The sequence below is a fragment of the Lichenostomus cassidix genome, chromosome 1 (assembly GCF_008360975.1).
Source record: "Lichenostomus cassidix isolate B80296 chromosome 1, HeHo_3.0, whole genome shotgun sequence".
Lineage (NCBI taxonomy): Eukaryota > Metazoa > Chordata > Aves > Passeriformes > Meliphagidae > Lichenostomus > Lichenostomus cassidix.
Genome location: NC_139479.1, coordinates 49,100,617 through 49,118,664, shown reverse-complemented (window position 1 = coordinate 49,118,664; position 18,048 = coordinate 49,100,617). Strand labels below are relative to the sequence as shown.

General features: G+C 39.3%; 1 protein-coding gene across 5 annotated transcripts in view; it reads right to left on the bottom strand.

The window, feature by feature from the left end:
* TBC1D4 (TBC1 domain family member 4) overlaps nt 1-18,048 on the bottom strand; it is a 104,558-nt gene that overhangs the window by 24,642 nt on the left and 61,868 nt on the right. For 3 of the 5 annotated variants that reach the window (XM_085058287.1, XM_085058301.1, XM_085058318.1), the window contains exons 2-10: nt 16,364-16,966; nt 14,919-15,008; nt 11,600-11,704; nt 8,916-9,048; nt 6,970-7,061; nt 6,084-6,194; nt 5,321-5,443; nt 1,660-1,734; nt 455-681 (exon numbers count right to left, since the gene is read on the bottom strand). In XM_085058287.1, the coding sequence (XP_084914413.1) occupies nt 455-681; nt 1,660-1,734; nt 5,321-5,443; nt 6,084-6,194; nt 6,970-7,061; nt 8,916-9,048; nt 11,600-11,704; nt 14,919-15,008; nt 16,364-16,966 (1,559 nt within the window). The remainder of the gene's footprint in view (nt 1-454; nt 682-1,659; nt 1,735-5,320; nt 5,444-6,083; nt 6,195-6,969; nt 7,062-8,915; nt 9,049-11,599; nt 11,705-14,918; nt 15,009-16,363; nt 16,967-18,048) is intronic. The other 2 variants (XM_085058295.1, XM_085058311.1) reach the window with 1 other exon arrangement.

Below are 18,048 nucleotides of genomic sequence, written 5' to 3'. Positions count from 1 at the left end.
TGAAGCTGTTAGTGCCTTTTCCATCCTGGCATAAAACCTTCAGGCTGCCATCTCTGCCACTTAAAGCACTGAGGGCCTCTTCTCCAGAGGGTCTGACTACCAAGACCGCCAAAAAGGCTCAGCTCGGAGGTAGCAAAAAATTAAATAAATAAACCGATTGGTGCTGGCATGCAGCCGAATCATCAGTTTGATGGATTGATGCCTTCCCTGAACCACAAATTCAGGGATTATTGAGCTACTGCAAAGTACCAAACTACTCAGAGGCAGAGAAGACAGGCTGAAAACAAATAAATAAACCAACTCCAGAGAAGTGCAGAAGCCAATCTGAACGGAGCTCCTTCCGTACTTTGTCAGGAGCAGGGCTGTCTCAGCCTCCATCCGGAGGGACGCGGGCGAGGCTGGAGCAGCGGGACGGCAGGGGACAGGGAGGGTGGCACGGCGTGCCCTGACTCACCTTGCCGCCTCCACGCCGTTCTGCCGCAGCAGCGGGGAGCGAACACTCTGGGACCTGCCGTTCTGGAAGGTTATCCTCCGTCTGGCACTGGAGGGAGGGTGGCTGAATGTGTGCGCGCGTCTCCTGAACTGAGGGGAGTCCGAGCCTTCCTCGGGAAACGTCTGCCAGGCCGAGGACACGGGGGACGCTGGAGGAGTAGCTGGCGGAGAATCGCCCGGAGAAGTGTCCTGAAAGGAAGTGCTGGTGGAGTAAGGCCTGAGGCTCTGTGCCCTACGAGAGCTCTCACTTAACCCACGGGCCGCCAGCACCGGGGCACCAAAGCCTCTCCCCCTTCTGGGTCATGGCCTATTGTATGCTAATTATCACCCAAACCAGACATCCTTTGATAGTTCGCTCCAAACCAGCAGCGACCTTCTTCCAAAAAGGGAAAGCAGAGGGAGGAGTAAAAATGTATATGCAACACAAACAACATACTAATTACTCCAGGCATCCTCTCACAGGGATTGGCATTCCAGCTACCAGACTTCTGCCTCTTTCGGGAAAACACAGGAATGGAAAAGACTAGGGAAACTGCTTTTAGCTAGTTTCCTCGACATATCGCGAGCATACTTCCTGTACCGTCACAGCGACATCCTGGAAGAGAGACTGTTATTACACAGCCAGTTTATGAGTAACTGCAGCAGGAAAACCATGACAGAATCTTCACCTCCTGGGAAAACCAGTAACCAAACCTCATGTGAGGTAAAACTTTAAAAACAGGAAATAAAAAGAAAGTGAACAGAGTTCCGCCCTCTTGTTACCATACAGCATCCCAAACAGCTGGGCTTAGGTCAAAAATTCTTACTTCCCTAAAGCAACTATTACTTACAGAAAGGATTCTTCACCTTCAGAGCACTTCCTTTTGCTGAGACATGACCTTACTTAATTACTTCAGTAAAACAAGGCAGAAACCAGAAATTCCTTGCCTTTTGTAAAAGCAAGGGAAGTGTAGATAAAAAGGACTGGCAATCAGATTAAAGCTGAAGCTTCAAGTTGACATAAACCCCAGCTTTCTTACACCCTCTGCCTCCCAGTGGAAACATCTTTGAGTTTTGTAAGTTGATGTGCTTTGTTCTACTTCCTTCAAATTAAAGCAGAGCGCTGTATTTACGCTCCACTGACACCCGTGTATGAAAACACCAGTTTGAACTAAGCTCCTTACGTACTCTGTCAGAAGCAAGGCTGCTGCAGCGCTCAAAGCTGTCCACACTTCCCAGGCGGCCACGCATTCTGTTGGCTCCCTGCAAGAAAAAAGGCATCTAATTTAATCTGGTCTTTTTCCTCTTCTTCTGAAGGTTAAGCAAAGATGGCAACACCTGTGCAGGTGAACACGGGACAGTTGAGGCATGTAGCACGTTTGACGTAAGACCACAGATCATGGGTCAAGCACCGGTCTTTACAAAAAAAATGACATCTCTAGCTGGCCAAACTGTATCTTCTCCCATGTAGCTCCCAGGAGTTTTAAACCTGCAGTTCTATTGTTCGAGGCAAGTGAGTGTTTCCTGACATGACTGAGGCAAAGTAGCTAACTTGCTTAAGCAGCCAAGTTAAAAAAGCTCCAGATTTCAGTACTGTGTGCTGCTCCTGATGCATGCACCTGGCATACTACAGTCTCATGAAATACAGTTTGTCCATATCTAAACATTTCAGACAAATTAAGCCCACCTGGCAAAAAGAAGTAAAAGCACTAAAACTCAGAAAAAATGCTCTCTTGGCAGCAAATCCAGCCAAATAGCACTGGACAAAACAAGATTTTACATTTATAATGCAGATAAATCTGATGCAAATATCCTTGAAATTAATGTTAAAGGACCTTTGCTGAATTTGTAACAGTTCTTCGGTTTTGCAAGAAGAGGCAATAGATCCACAATACTTTTGACTGCTTTAACTCCTAACCTTAAATCCCTGGTGATGTTTGCTGTTGTACACTTCTGACTGCTGAAGCAAGTTGCTTTCAGTACTTTATCAGGAGAAAAATAGCCTAGGTTTTAGGAAGACTACAGACAGACCTCCTCTTGGTACGCTTGCAACTCCAGGGGAAGTTTTGTCAACATCATCAGAATTTATTTAGCCTACTTTTTCCTGGTAGGAGTTATTTTCAAGACTTAGCGTGCCCTTTAAGTACATTATCCCACTTAAGCACGTTACTGATAAATACTCTGCCTGAAGCATCTCTTCACTGAATCTCACAATAAAACCAAGAGCAAAGTATAACTTGGAAGTTTCTCACTACCTTTGAAAATGCACACTTTTGGCACTGTAAAAAGAACTTTTGATTAAGGAAGAACAACAGAAGAGGTTAGTGCAGCATGGACTGGATGAAATTCTGTTCAAGAGGTCAAAGAAAGGTTATATTTATTTCTCTGAGGTACCTCATTAGGAAGACTGTTTTGGTTCAAACCTCACAAAAATAAGATCAGTCCAGCAAAATAAACAAGTGAAGAAGTGACATTCCTCTGGGACTAAGTGAAGCCAGGGCACAGAAACCAGCATGTTTCCGAAGGCAAGTAGTGAGCAGCTTAAAGTGTCACTTGATGCTATTTACCTAGCTAAGAAGCCATCCACTTAAAGTGTTCCTAGATATCTGGTTACTACATACTTCTTTCTTTCTAACTTTCCTAAGACTGAAGCAGCCTAAGACTCTCCCAGACTAATACTGACTTTTAATTTTCATTTGAAAATTTTTACCTATAAAAAGATGCTGAATGCTACCTTAAAAAAAAACAAAAACAAACCAAAACAAAACTAATGTAAGTTCTTTCTTGGTCTCTTTGTAACTAAATATACTTTTAAATAAAGATGGCAACTTGTGCATAATTAGCTCTATTACATCAATACCATCTGCACCTGCCTTAACAAGGAGAAAATCCACTACACCAATAGGTATAAACTGCTTAAATACCTTTAGGAATTAACCATGATCCGTTACGCTTGTTGTAATAGCCTGATGAAGAATAAGAACTACTGAAACAGTCATTGTGTATCACATGTATGCATATAATACACAGCACACCTGCACAGAGATACTTGTATGTACCTGCTTTAAATAAATAATTAGTGGTTGAGCTGCACTCTAAGTATTTTTTCTTGGTCTTACATTGCGTAACTTTTAAGTGGATCTGCAAGGATGAGCCCCCATGTGTATCATGACTCACTGCAACATACTGCTGCTCCTGATCTATTGCAGTTAAAAGCTAAGTTAATCTATTGCAGTCAAGTTGAAGATGTGACAATCTTTTGCACAACAGCAAATCCACTTCATCAACAGCAAACTTGAAATGGCCCTAATCCAGATTCAGGTGTCCCCTTCTCTTAAACTCAGTCATGGCTGTGTATATCATCATATTATAAGCAGCATGTCACAATAGCCCTGGTGAGAAGAAACATACTATACAAAAAACCTCTAACATCTATTTATAAGAAATTTCCCTTCAGATTCAGAGGGGCTTTTCAATTTAAGCAGTGTATTTGATCCAAATGATTCTTCCTTGATGTGATTGGAATGCCAGCATGTCTGTATATGCTTTACTGAGTTATTTCAGTGGCTTCTTTCACAGCCACTGCAGGGTTAGTGACCTGCCACCACAGCTAGATCACTTGCCAGTCACATGCCCCTTAGATGTGTAAAAGAAACGAGACTCATCAAAGGCATGACTGTAGCTGTCACCACTGGATGATATTCCAAACTGCTGAAATTACCCAGATCTTCTGACTGCCATCACTCTTTTCCTCTCTTTTGCATACAGTCTCTCTCTATCTCTCCCCATACTCAGACCAAGCCCCTAGTCTGTAAAATCTGCTACACAATAGAGGTCAAATTTGACCAGCAGAGTTTTACTGATAGCTTCAGTCCTAGATCAAATTGACACCTACCTGTAAGTTCTAAGGATTCTCTCTGGTTAAGACTGTTTTGTTTCCCTTATAGGGAACATCTGTGGCATCCTACATTTGTAGGTTACTTTATGACATGCCCACATAAGCTGCAGGAAAAGTGCAACTTAGGGCTTGATTTAGAATGGTACTTTTAAAATTACTAGGAAAAGTCACTTAATGTCACTGGTCTGAATTGTCCCATACAGTTTATCACATTTCCTCTGTAAAGACACACTGGATCTCAGGCACACAGCCTTCTTCAGATACTTCTCTATGTGCCTCCCCTCTGACTCACCCTTCAGAGCAGGGGACACCAAGCAAAATTTGCCATTCAGACTTCTTTATTAAAAGCCTACTTAATGTAAGAGAGTTTCAGTGATTATCTGCAATTTCACATCATATCTGGCTAGGAACATCAAAATGAGGACCAACTGACCTTTTAAGACTATTGCTTTTTTTTTTTTTCCCTGCAAAAGGAAATTTGTTACTACATTCTAAAGGTTCTTAGTGCCTAATATGACCAATTTCAGCTATAAGCTGGAAGGCATTACTTCTCAGAAAAGAATGATTTCCCATATATGCAGGCACATTTATTCATACTTTGAATAACCAATAATATGTCTCTTTATGGGATCATGCAACCATCCTGATTAAATTTTATTCTGAAGCAACACATCCGATAATGCTCAGCTAGTTTACTTGCCACCTACAATGAATGTTCATTATTCAGAAATTTGTCTTTTTCCCCCCTCAGTATGTGTGGCCTTACTGTAAACTTTCTAGTACAGTTAAATCACAATCAACCCAGCTGTAACTCTCAGATTTCACAACAGGGATATTGCTTCATTAAGCATTTATCAGACTGAGGACAAAACAACAACAACAAAAAATCTGATAGGTCTTTACTGTCAAGGGTATCTGGGACAGCTGATGACAATGAGTTGTTAGACTTACCCTTGAGAAGATATTTTCCAGAGAGCTAGTCAAGGATTTCTTTGCCTTGTTTTTCAGAATGTCAAGTTTAAACCTGCCACCACTGGTGGTGCTTTCTGGAATCGCACTGTTAGAAATGACCTGCTGAAATGAGCAAAGACACTATTTAGCTTTGGCAAGTCTTTTTTTAATTGTGAAGACTATTTCCAAAGAATAGAGCTGAACCAAGTTACATAATAAACAAGATACCCTTGGCCTTATTAAAAAAACCACTACAAACCCACTACCCTCCTCCAAAAAAAACATCCTGAACAAGAAACCAAAACACTCTCCCAAACAAACCCACCGTCGAAGGCACATTCCATCCCCAAAGACTATATTGTAAAAGCATACCAATTTAACAATACTGTTTCCCATTTCTTTTGCAATATTAGCTCATAGCTTAAGTTGAAATCAATGCCCTCTTCATTCCTACCCTCCCTAGATATTTTTCCTTGGGAGTGGGGATCAAGGGGGAAAGGAAAAGAAGAGGTATTCTCACACTATGACGAAGTACAGACATCAAAGTTATTAGTTGTCTTTCTTCCTTTCATGTCCCCCTGAACTTATAAAATCCATGTATGACACTAGAAATTAAATAAAATTTCTTTTCTTTTAGAGTCCTCTCTTAATTACAATACCCAGCTTTCAGCTGAAAAAATCTAGAAGCGGTCCTACTAGTAATTAAGAATGCACTTTAATGGGGTGGGAAGAGGGAGAGGAGTAATACAAAACCAAGCTTTACCGATGGTGCTTCACCAATGTGAATGTGTGTTTTCTGCTTAGTCTCACAGAGCTGACGGAGATGTAAGATCACAAGTTCATTTTCCTCCTGGTCATTTTCAGGCTTCATTTTCTGTCATAACAGCAAAGAAAGGAAAGTTTGTCTTTCAAGTCATTATTTGCTTCCATATGAAGCATATGAAGGTATTCTTTGAAATTAATATACTAATACACCAAAAGCCAGAGTGCACTGTTATTACGTCAAATTGCAATTCTGTGTGTGTGCCTTCACGCTCCTGAACAAGACAGAACAAAAACTGAAAAATGTTGCAGGCTATAGAGAGAAGGGAGCCTTACACCCATACATGTTGTTTTCCAAGGTTGTCTGTTACTATACAGCCTTATAAGTGGCACAAGGAAAACAAGCCACTCTATTCTTCAGGAATCTAGAGAGGAACACAGCCTTGGGAAGCCTAAATAATTGTATACTTCAGCCAAAATCTGCCTACACCAGAATGTTGTGCCAAAGTAAGTAAAAAAAGTCAAATTCTGAAAATGCCACACATGTCTCTGATACCGGCATGTCTCTCCTGCTCTCAGCCTACTCCCACATCACTTTCAAGCGGGGAAACATGTTTACAGATGAAAAACTTACCTCAGAATAAAAAATATATGCTGGGTAAGAACACAGAGTATCTCAGCAAATTTGGGGAACAAATCTTTTCCAACAGTAGTGCATCACACATGAGTTTAAGCTGGAGCAAGCTATTTCAGTACGATATTAGGTGGAAAAATAGTAAATTCTAGACCAACTACATAACAAACCAAACATAATCATAAGAAAAAATATCTAGTCCACTTTATCATGGTATTTTTCAAATTAGGAGGAACAGCTCCTAAGGTATTACCTGAACACGTTCAAAAATGTCTGCTTGCTCATTATCAGTTAGTGATGACAGATGTCTCTGAATTACAAGTTTGGCTCTTGGTGGATAGAGTCCTGGGAAAAGAAAGGACCATTAAAACTTCTAGATTCTCAAATGACCTCTGAAAAAACTTTTGAACAAAATGACTGTAGAAGATATAAATTTGCATTTGAGCTTATACAAGTTAAATATATGACAGTTGTATATCCGCTGTACATATGATACAAAATAGTTGAGGTTTTGCTGAACCATGTGGCTCTGTCTCCTTTCTTTAGCAGTAAAAATATTACCAGCAGCAGCAGCTAAGTGGCTGGCTCCTGTGTAAAAGGTTGTGCTCCCTACACCACTGATGGCTTCTGTCCTACCACCAAGAGCTCACTGACAGCTGGAAGCCTGACAACCATGTGGGAGAGGAGGAGGAAAGGAACAGATCAGGGTAATGATTGGAGGGATAATCAATGCATAGGATACTTGGACATTTTCAGACACTTTTAACTCAGAAACTTAAATGCATTTCTGCCCAAGGAAAGGATAAGGTAGAGGTCATACCAGAGAACTGAAGACACTTTCAAAAGTAAGAACAGCATGAAAACTGTAATAATAAAGGAAAGAATTTCTGATACTCAATAAAGTGCACATTTTGTCACAGAGCTCATTCTAGGAAGCTATGAAAAACGTGAGGGAAAAAAACACCCTTGAACCAGATGAAGATATGTTTTTTCCACCTAAAGTAGATGTCATTAATAAAGAATTGCAATCAGAACAGATAAAAAATGTTTTTCAAAGTCATGCAGCTTTAGGTTTGATTTTGCTAAACTTATAAACTCAAAACAAAGCAGATTGACAAAAAAAAGGGACACTAAAATAAGTCTTTCATAAACTTTGTACTTAGTGACTGAAACTACTACTACAGTACCCTAGCTGTTGCCCCAAGAGAAATTTTATTTTGATACTGGGTACTTATCCTGCAAGCACCTGTGTTCAAGATATTAACACTGCCTTACACAGCAGCCTCTATAGTTTATCATTTACAGAAAACACTCCCAGCTAAGCTTTACCACTTCTGAATACCTGCTGTTAAACTCAGAAACTGTAAGTCACAGCCTAACAAAATTCCACCCCACTAGGATTTTACACTTTGATTTTCATCCATCAGAGAGAAGCAAGTAGCAACAGTGACTTTCAGTGAATGGGAGAACTGTAAATATGGAGCACCATCATTACCAGACCAGAAAATACAACACTATTTGTTTTTTGTTACATACTTGCTTTTTTTTTTTTTGGCATACAATACTTTGCAAGGACACATAGCAGAGTGGCTATAAAAATAGGATCCTAACTTTTCTTTTTTTTTTAAATTCTATCTTGTAAGACTTTTTTGCATCTGTTCTGGCACACTTCCCTTCCAGAGACACTACAAAAGTTTATCTATTCATATCTGAAGTCAGGTAGTTGCCTTAACTTCCTTTATTAGATATTAATCTCCTAACTTAACAATTTATTTTCCCATAATATAACTAGATTTTGAAGTGTGTGAGACAATAAACACCAAGAAGGAAAAAATAACCCCACACAGGAAAGAAGGATCACACAGGAAAGCAAGATCCTCTTTGATCACAACTGTCTTTTTATGAGTAATTTTGAAAGCATGCAACTTGAGAAAAATACCGAAACAAATGAAAGGTCAAGTGGGGGGGTTTTGCTGCTCTGCTTAAGAAAGGTATGATGATGAAAGAGTATGTACTCATAACAGAAACTATATTATATTCTGTTGCAGTATCATTACTGCTAACACTCCACCTAAATACAGACAATGCAAGGTGACAGTAAGAATTGCATACTGGAATACTTTTCCCTCTGTTACATTGTTTAAGTTATTCCTCTAAAAAATCAGCAAAACACAATTAGAAAATAAAATCAGCTGCTACCTTCAATTCTTTCACAAAGTTTGTGCAATGAATGCATAGGGCAGGCCTCACACAGTTTAATCTGTGTCTTGGCGTTTTGCAGAGCTGCAGCAGTGCTGAAGGCTTGTTTCAGGGTCAGCATTACCTCATCGACCTATATGGGAAGGGCGGAAAAGAGTAAACAAAAATGCATGCCATATATATGAAATCAGATTTATAAATCACATCACATCACAGACAGGTGCTTTAGAACTAAAGGAAAAACCTGGACCATACACAGCCATTTGCTGTTTGCTAAAGAGATCAAGGTTGTATTCCCAGCTTTCTACCTTTTCTGTAGATGCTCACCATCTTTAAGTTCAGCCAGACAGTGTAATTTTGATATCTAACTGCAGCTACTCAAGCTTACTGGGAAGCCACCCACTGTTTTAAGAAGCTGCAGGTGAGAATTTTTGGCTTGACTATATGCCAGCTAAATAAAAAGCATTAATTTCTTTAGCTTCAAGTTTCTCCTGTAAACTGCACATGCTGCCTCTTAATGACTGTCCTCCCACCACTAGACCATTTTAGCACCAACCCCCACAGACCCATCCCTGCTGCCAGACAGGAGCTTCCCACAGCAGTTCACTTTTCTCCAGGCTACCAGGCTGCCTACAGCTTCATTAGAATCACTACATATCTTTGAGTACTGCTAGCCTGCCTTGCAGGCTGCCCTGATCTTTCCTCTGCCACTAACACAAACAAAGCAGTGCTATGTTCCCACGCACCAGCACTGGAAAAGCTCAGCTTTTATATAAGAAAGGTTGAGCTGAGAGCATTTCTCCACATTCGTTCAAATATGCTCGCAGACCTTGCATACAAAGCACTTGGAGCTCCCCTCTCTGGATTGCAGGGGAATACAATGCTTATTAAAAGCTGTTTGCTGAGGGTTAGCATTAGCATGGAAAGAGGGAGACAGCAGCTTGAGAGCAATTTTAGGAAAGAAATTAGTATTCTACTTCAGAATCAGGTCCTCACTCTGCTTGTTACTTTTTTTTAATAAGCAGGAAGAAGAAAGCTGAAATATTTGAGACCAAAATTATGCAGTTTAACATTGAATACACACAGACTTTTTTGAGGGCCTGTCACTTGGGAGGAAAAAGAAAAAACAAGTGGAAAAGGAACCTGAATGTAGAAATTTGAACTAGTTTGTGTCCCAGTACATGTACATTTGTTTTGTTTCCGTTAAACCTCACAGTTTTAAGCGTTACAAGTAATTTCTGGGTGCTTTCTCTTCTTAGCAATAAAGCATGGCATGGAACAGTGAATGTCCCTCTTGCAACATAGACTGGTAAGTTTTTTAATTTGGCTATTCTTCTCCAATAGAAGACCCATAGAACAGTGTTAAGCATATGGACTATGACAACACTAAAATCATGGGGACTGTAGCACAAACCTTAACTAGGTTTAGAGTAAATATACACAAGTCTCCCAACACAGCCTGCCTGGCAGTGGAGAATCTGGAAAGCTCTGCCCTGTCAAGTCAAACTGCCACCAAGATCCAAGTGATTGCATCTGAAAATAGCTCAGGAATGCTTATTTCCTATTGCAATGCAGGCATACCCACACATATCAGTACTATAATATGCAAAGAGGTTCATAAAATCATGGGCGTTTCATACACCACTCAAGACTTTGAATTATGCATGGTCAGATTTATCAATAGCTCAGATGTAACATTTTCTGTGAGCACAATGATAAAGCTGATTTCATAACAAGCATCCATTTTGACAAAAGTGCAGCCTCAGTTGCCATTGTACATCTAGAGCTGTTAGCTGTTTGAAGTTTTGATGTAAATCTATTCCCTCTCAAGCTAGTCAATGGATTAACAAATGACACTTTCAGCTAGCTAGGGAATTGATTTTTAAGTTCATCTAAGAAAGAGTTAGCAGCTGTTACCAGAGCCATCAGGAACAAACGTTTCAGAACAGGAAACTACTACTTTTAAAGTGTCAGAGTTTTAAAATAAAAATGGAGAAGACAAAATTTCCTGTATGCATCTCACATTATTAAGCTACCTGCTGTCAGTAAAATCAGTGGCATCTGGAACTTCAATTAATTGATACATACTTTATACAAAGTCCAATGTACTTTTTTATAGTTACATACATCCACAAATACTATGGTATAGATCACATCTTCTTCTGTGATCAGATGCTGCTATTTTCTTCTCCTGAGGAACAAAACAGACTACAGGGAAAAAGCTAAAGCCACATGTAGGTTTAAGACACATGCAGGATCAGCCAGTAGTTTAAACCCTACCCTGAAGTGTATGTTTGGGTTTTATGATCAGCTTTGCCACTGATTCAATACATGTCTTTACACAGGGAGCCAAATCTCTCAACAGTTTGAATTGGAAGAGTTACAATCAAATACAGAGCCCAGATATGCTCACAGTCCACATGCATGAACACACCCATATGAACTTTATCTATTTGTTGTGGATATATGTTGTCATCAGCAGAGTAGCAGGATATGGCTGTGTATGAACAGAATATGTGCATTTCCTATTGCAAATTTGCATATGCACAGCTGATGTCTTGCGCCTGAGAAGATGTGACCAGTGAGGCTCAGCTGACACAGCAGAATAACAGAGACTCCTATTGTTCAGGAAATTCCTAGGAAATGCTCCGATGAAAAGGTTAGGATCGTTAATAAATACTCACCAGAGACTCATTTGCACACTGGAACACATAGCAAACATACTGGCTTAACCCAGGTTCCACCGATTCCCGGCAAATGAAACCAAAGTGATCAACATGTTTTATACCCTGAAAGAGTTAAAAACAGCATTAGTGGACTATTTTATAAACAGGTTTAGTTTCCAAAAAATTGAGAAAATATAAACACATACTTCTTATGATCTATTTTACAAGTAGAATAGTTCTCTTTTAAATTGTTTAATTGTTGTATTTAAGTTATATAAAGATCTTTATACAATCAAAATCAAAGTTACACAACAATAAATCTGGACCTGAATTTATTCCATTAGCAAAACTGGATTTTCAGGGAAGCAAACTAAAGACTGCTAAATACAACTAAAGGTTGTATTTGGAATTGCCTCCACAATGAAAACTTGATGTAATAAGCCCATGCTAAAACACAGGATTGGAGAAGGATAAGAGTAGCAGCAGACCCTTGCTCTCCTGTAATATATGTTAGGACTACACAAAAAGAAAAAAAAAAAAAAAAGAAAAAGGGAATGAGTGGCAACATACAGACTTCCAACCAAATTTGGAAATAGATTCTTTGAGACTGAGTTACATACCAGAAGTTTCAAGACTTACTACACATTACTACTGATACTTTCTTTCAAGATTTTAGTATAACAGCTTGACAGGGAATGCTGCCTTGCTAAAAACAGCACTGAAAAGATCAAAGAGAGCTGCTTCCTAAGAAGCATAATATTCCCAGTCTCAATTCATGAAACATGACTCACTATTGTTAAAGCTTTTGCCAGTGTTTTTATCATCTGAGTATGGTAACGGTAGATTTTCTCCAAATGAAAGCCTAATCCCTCAAATTCAAATACAACAAAAATCAGAACATTGCTGATTGGATCCATCTTCAAAGAAAACACCTATATCATAAAAGAGAGGAGGAGGCAAAGCCCGTCACTACAGAAAACACTCTAGATAAAATTGCAAATGCAGTACATGACGGACTGAACATATTGTCACTACACACTGTTGTTTTTAAAAACAAAATTCCAAAAGTCACATTTGAGCCACTTAACAGGTGCACATGGTGGCTAAGATGACACAAACATCATTAGTTGAACCATAATCCACACTAATCTTGACTTCACTTTCTTGTGACATAGGAAGTCTTCAAAAGCATAAAATAAAAAAGGTCAGATACATACACATGTTGATCTACAGAACAGTGAAGTGTTGACCCCTGTTTTGCAAGAAAATATATTTACTAAAGGTGGTTTGGTGAGATTCCAGTTCCCTCATTGCTGACAGTGCCTGAACAAGTCCACTGCTGTCTTGACTTCTCAGTCTCCACAGGAGAATATTTGAGAGAGGAGACGGATGTGACACTTGCCCTACTGAAGCACAAGCAGGACGTTATGTTCCTAAATCAACAGTATTTCCATTGCATTTCTTTAAGAGGGTGGCTGGACTTGCCACGACAAAAGAGACAACTCTTTTGTTGTTCTGGGTTCCCTCAAGGGGAAGATTGCAACAATAAAACTTACACAGCTGTTTAGTACCTGAGTTTAGACTGCACACACAGAGCTTTATCATCAATTATATTTGCTGCTTGACAATTTTAAGGAGTGTGGATAATTAATTGACTGCAGCAGCTCAACCATGCTTAAGCTATAGGATAAAAAATACCTTTATTAGACCAGACTAAGAGAATCCAGAATGCAAACTGACGATAACATCTCCTTTTCATTGTTTGTAAAGCTTGGAAGGACAAATATTTCTAAGCTGCAGTCCCACAATACATAGTAAATCACTACCCTATAAATCCATAACAGAAGAGCCCTGGAGCTAGCACCAAGTTCTTACAGGAAGTACTGATGAGGTTTATGCAACCAATGCTTAGTCTTGAACAAATGAATATTTTATTTCTATTGAACACAGAACCCCCTCAACTTCTCTAAAATGAATGTTTCACATTAAAAAAAGAAAAAAAAACCCAACAAACCAACAAAACCCTCAAAGTATTGTTACTGTCTCTTTGAGTTATTCAAGAATGCAAAGTAACAGAAGCTTTGCTCCAAATGAAAGTGAAGAGGTGGAGTGAAAAATAACTCCAAAGCCCAACACACAGAATTATCTTACATTTTTTACTGTACAAAGTTATTTTCCTGAAGGAAAGCTAGGCCTTGAAATTCTTCCATGGTCTAATTGGTGACCATACTTTAAAGTCAGCAAAAAAAAGGTTGTCCCCACTTAGGGCTATTTTGTCTGACTATTATAAGTATGCATATACAACCTAGGAGTTCAGTACCTAAAGTTCAGTCACTTTTATTAGTTCAGTACATCCCAAAAGCAGGAGAAGACCAAAGTCATCTGCAAATTCTGCTTTCCATACCCCTGCTTTAAGAAGCATTTTGATCTGTATTTACTATAAAGCTATTACTATATTGTTCAATTGTACTGTCCCATTCTGTATTTGCATTAGCTTTTTTCCTCTGCCAAATGCAATACAAATTGCAGTTAAACAGTACAGCCAATTTAAGGACCTGGATCTTTAGTTGATAGCTCAAGACTCTACTTGAGTTACAAGTATTGCCTAATTCTTCATTTGTCTTAGCATTGGTAGCCCAGTCATGCAAGAGCACACTTGTTATTAGCATTAAAATGAAAGCACTTGGGGGTGAAATACAGGTTTAGAGAATGCCAAAAGTGTACTTTAAACTAGAATAATCATGTTTAAGGAGGTCTGAAGTGATGATGTGGCATGGCAAATGAAAGGAGGTAAAAAAGGAAGACCTCAAACCAGAAAGTGTCTGTAGTAATAGGTGCTGAACAAAAGCAAGATGGAAAGGTGAACCTCCCAGCACTGACATTTAACTTTTTAAGAAATATTTATTTATTACTGAAGATAGCTAGGTACAGCTATTGCCAGATTCTCCAGAAGAAATGCTGCAGGTGAACTGCTGTTTTTCTGAAGGGTTGATTTGATGCTCTCCTCCTTTCATCCTGAAGGCTTTCAGGAGCTTATCTACTCAGAAACAGCACATTTAGAGCATCCTAAATGGAGATTAAACTACTTCGGAAAACATAGCTAATGTTCTCGCAAAGCAGAACAGTTTATACTTTGTTTGCTGACCAATGATCAAAGCTGCCATTATCACAGCTCAGAGTGGTTATTCTGCACTCATATTTTCTGGACTTTTCTGGAAAATGAATTCTATGTTTCTTTTTTTTCTCCTCCCTATAGACCAGCAAGGCAACACAGCTGAAAAACAAATAAAATCTTTTTCTCCTGATTATCTACATATTACTTCTTATTAATGCTTACCTGAGAGCATGAGGAGATATCTTTAAAATTTTTTTCAAGCACAACAGATTTGGTGTCTGGACTGATGAGGTTAACTTCAAACCTTCCAACCTGAGAGGGAGAAAAATAAATCTAATTTATGACTGGCTTGGGGGCTCAGCATTGACAGCAACAAAAATGTCAGAATCTAGTCCTTTCTTGTTCACATAGAGCAACTTTTGGCACAACAGCTTACTCAGCATGAACAAGGGTGCCAGGGTGCTGTAATTCTGCCTATGTTGAGTAAGAATATTTCAGCAAGAACAATACACTCAGTTGAATAAGAAAAAGACTTGGAAAAAAGACAGCTTTTCTTCCCCTCCCCCACCTTTTTTCTTCAAGTTATTTTAGTCCAAAGATCACATGTTTGACAGACAATGCTAAAACCTTTAGGAAACAATGTGGCTAAATTAAAACCTGGAGAAAAAAAGATGAGGACTTTTGGGTTTTAAATTATATCACAGATTAGCTAAGAAACTAAGGTGATACTTTTTGACTTGTACTAATTCCAAATGGGAAAGAGTAGGTTTTGCAGCAAACTACCTTTCAGCTTTCCCAAACTGCTTCTCAAGACTATGGAATTATTCTATAGACATCAGAGATTTTTTCAGCTAAATTGTTTTCATTATTAGTGATAAACTGTGGCTTTCTGAATGGCAACGCATTCTCATTTCAGTTATCTTTTCCCCAAGAGTATAAAACCCAAGAATGATCTTTAAAACAAATGGAAAGAAAAAATCCAGGCATTTAGCCCGCTGTTATTTTAAGGTCCAAAAATTTTTCCTTTTATGGGTCACCTCCTTCATGGATCCTTCTGTTTTCTCAAAACAAGCTCCAAAGATGTGAAATGCACTTCATGCAACAGAAGAAAAACCTATTGAGGTCTGAAAGAAGTTGCCTTCAGTGCAGAGATGTTTGTTATCTGGGAAAGACAAGACAATAATACAAATTATCGAGAAGGGGCTGGCTCAAACATAAGGCTGTGCCAGTCTAATGTGAAGTTGTGAGTTTCTCCTTAAGTGCACAAAAAAAGAGAGTGTGTTTGCATGGCAGTCTTCCTTGATTCTCTTTTTGAAAGAATATTCACTTTTTCAGCTAGGTTGTAGATCTCACCAATACAGACAATCCAGAACTCCATATAAAAGAATTCTTTCTCTAAAAACTCTGCCTCTTTAAGTGATTACTCCTTAAGTAATTACTTTCTCTTAAAATTTGCCTGAGCTCATGAGCTAAGGTGACTTCCTTAACAAAGTTCAGCTACTTCTGTTCGAACCATTTATAAACAGATACAAAAATATTTATGACAAATCACAAAGCCATACCAGATCCATATTACTTATCTTCCAAAACATGTCTCAGCATCAAACTGCAGAGGGGAAAAAGAAATGGAACAAAACCAAGAGGAAATTGTTTGTCCTAGTACACACCTGGAACAACATTGTCCTATTCTTCTCAGAATCAGAGGGCTGAACATGACTGGGTGCACTGGCATGTCTTCTGCGCGACTGTGTTTTCAGGTTTGTGTCGTGAACCTTTCTCTGCATCCCTGCAGTGACACTGCTGCACCGCGAGCGAAACTCCTGCTGCTCATCAAAGCCAGAGTCCTCTAAAATCCTCTCTGGAAAGAACCCACGAGTGCTGGCCAGGTTGGTCAAGTTGGTCTGGCTGCCAATTGTAAACATTGGAGCATGCCCTGAAGTGCTGGATGGGCTGTCCCGCTCCTCAAATGGGCTATCCAATGGAGAAGCTGGCGCATTTTCTTCACACAGCGGCAAGTCCAAACTCGACTCATTGTTCCGCTGCTCGTTCAACAGTTTCAGGCGCTGGCGCTCATGAAGGCTGAATTTCTCTATGCAGTCATCAATCAGTGTGGAGGGAGCTTTCTTGTGAGCCACTGTCACCTTTCCACAGTACAAGACCTCAAATTTTTGAGAGTCATAGAAGGCATCTTCACTATCCTTAGTTGGTTTGGCATCTTCTTTAAGTGCTGCTTTGGAGACTTGCCTTATGCTGCTGATGACATCAGGAACCTAAGGGAACAGTGTGAAAGGCCTTTTTAGTAATCACAAATGAGACAGCACAGACAGTGATGCATCAAGCATTTGCTAAGGTGAGCATTTGGACATGTTATTTCTCCATCAGAGTGCCACTAGCTTCTTGGTTAACAATATAAAACCAGTACAGTCAAAATGCTATTCTGTATAGACAATTTACTCAGTGGAAGAAGAGCAAATAATTTCCAATTTTTTCCTGGAATGTCTTCCAGTACATACGGCTTTAAATTACCAGAAGGTCATTTGGCAAATGTTCGCATCTTTTGTTTGTTTGTTCGTTTTTTACTGAAACTACTTTCTCTTTTCCATGGTCCTCTGCCCACACTGCCATGTTTTACTCCTGTATTCTGCAAAGGGTCGTCACTGATCCTTTGTCTTTATTTTGCAGAGCCATTTGTCCTATTCTTAAGCTTGTTTCAGGAACAGTTATGTGGAAAAGAGACCAGCAATCTCCATAAGTTTCAAATTACAGTTTTGGAATACAGGTAGCAAGAATATAGAAATTTTACTCAAGTACCATGTACAATTGATTTAGGTCTCATTTATTATCAACTATAAAAACCTTGCTCCATCCATCCTGTGACATAGTTCGTTTTAAGGTCACACTTCCCTGCTGCCTCAGTCATTGTGCAATTAAGCAGCACACACAAATCTCTCTTCTTCTTTACACAGATCCCTACTATACCCTGTAGGGCCAAACTGCATCTCCAATAGAAACTCACAATTTCAGACCTGTATCATAAGTCTTTCAAAGACACCTGGTTCTTCCTCCATTTTATCCCAATCACCCTGGAAGGAGTCTGCTTTCAGTACCAACATATTCAATAGGTGAGCCATTTTTTCATTTGGCCTTCACTGAAGAAAACAAGGACTTACCCAACTGTACTAACTGCAGATCAGAGTGATAATAGTTGCTCCTTTGACAATAGCTACACTGTTTTGAACCATACCTCTTTCCAACACGTCCCATTTTCTCTAGACGTATAATGAATGGCATCACACTACATGCATTGGGAAGTCACTAGTGACAATGACATAGAAAGAATACCTATCCAATT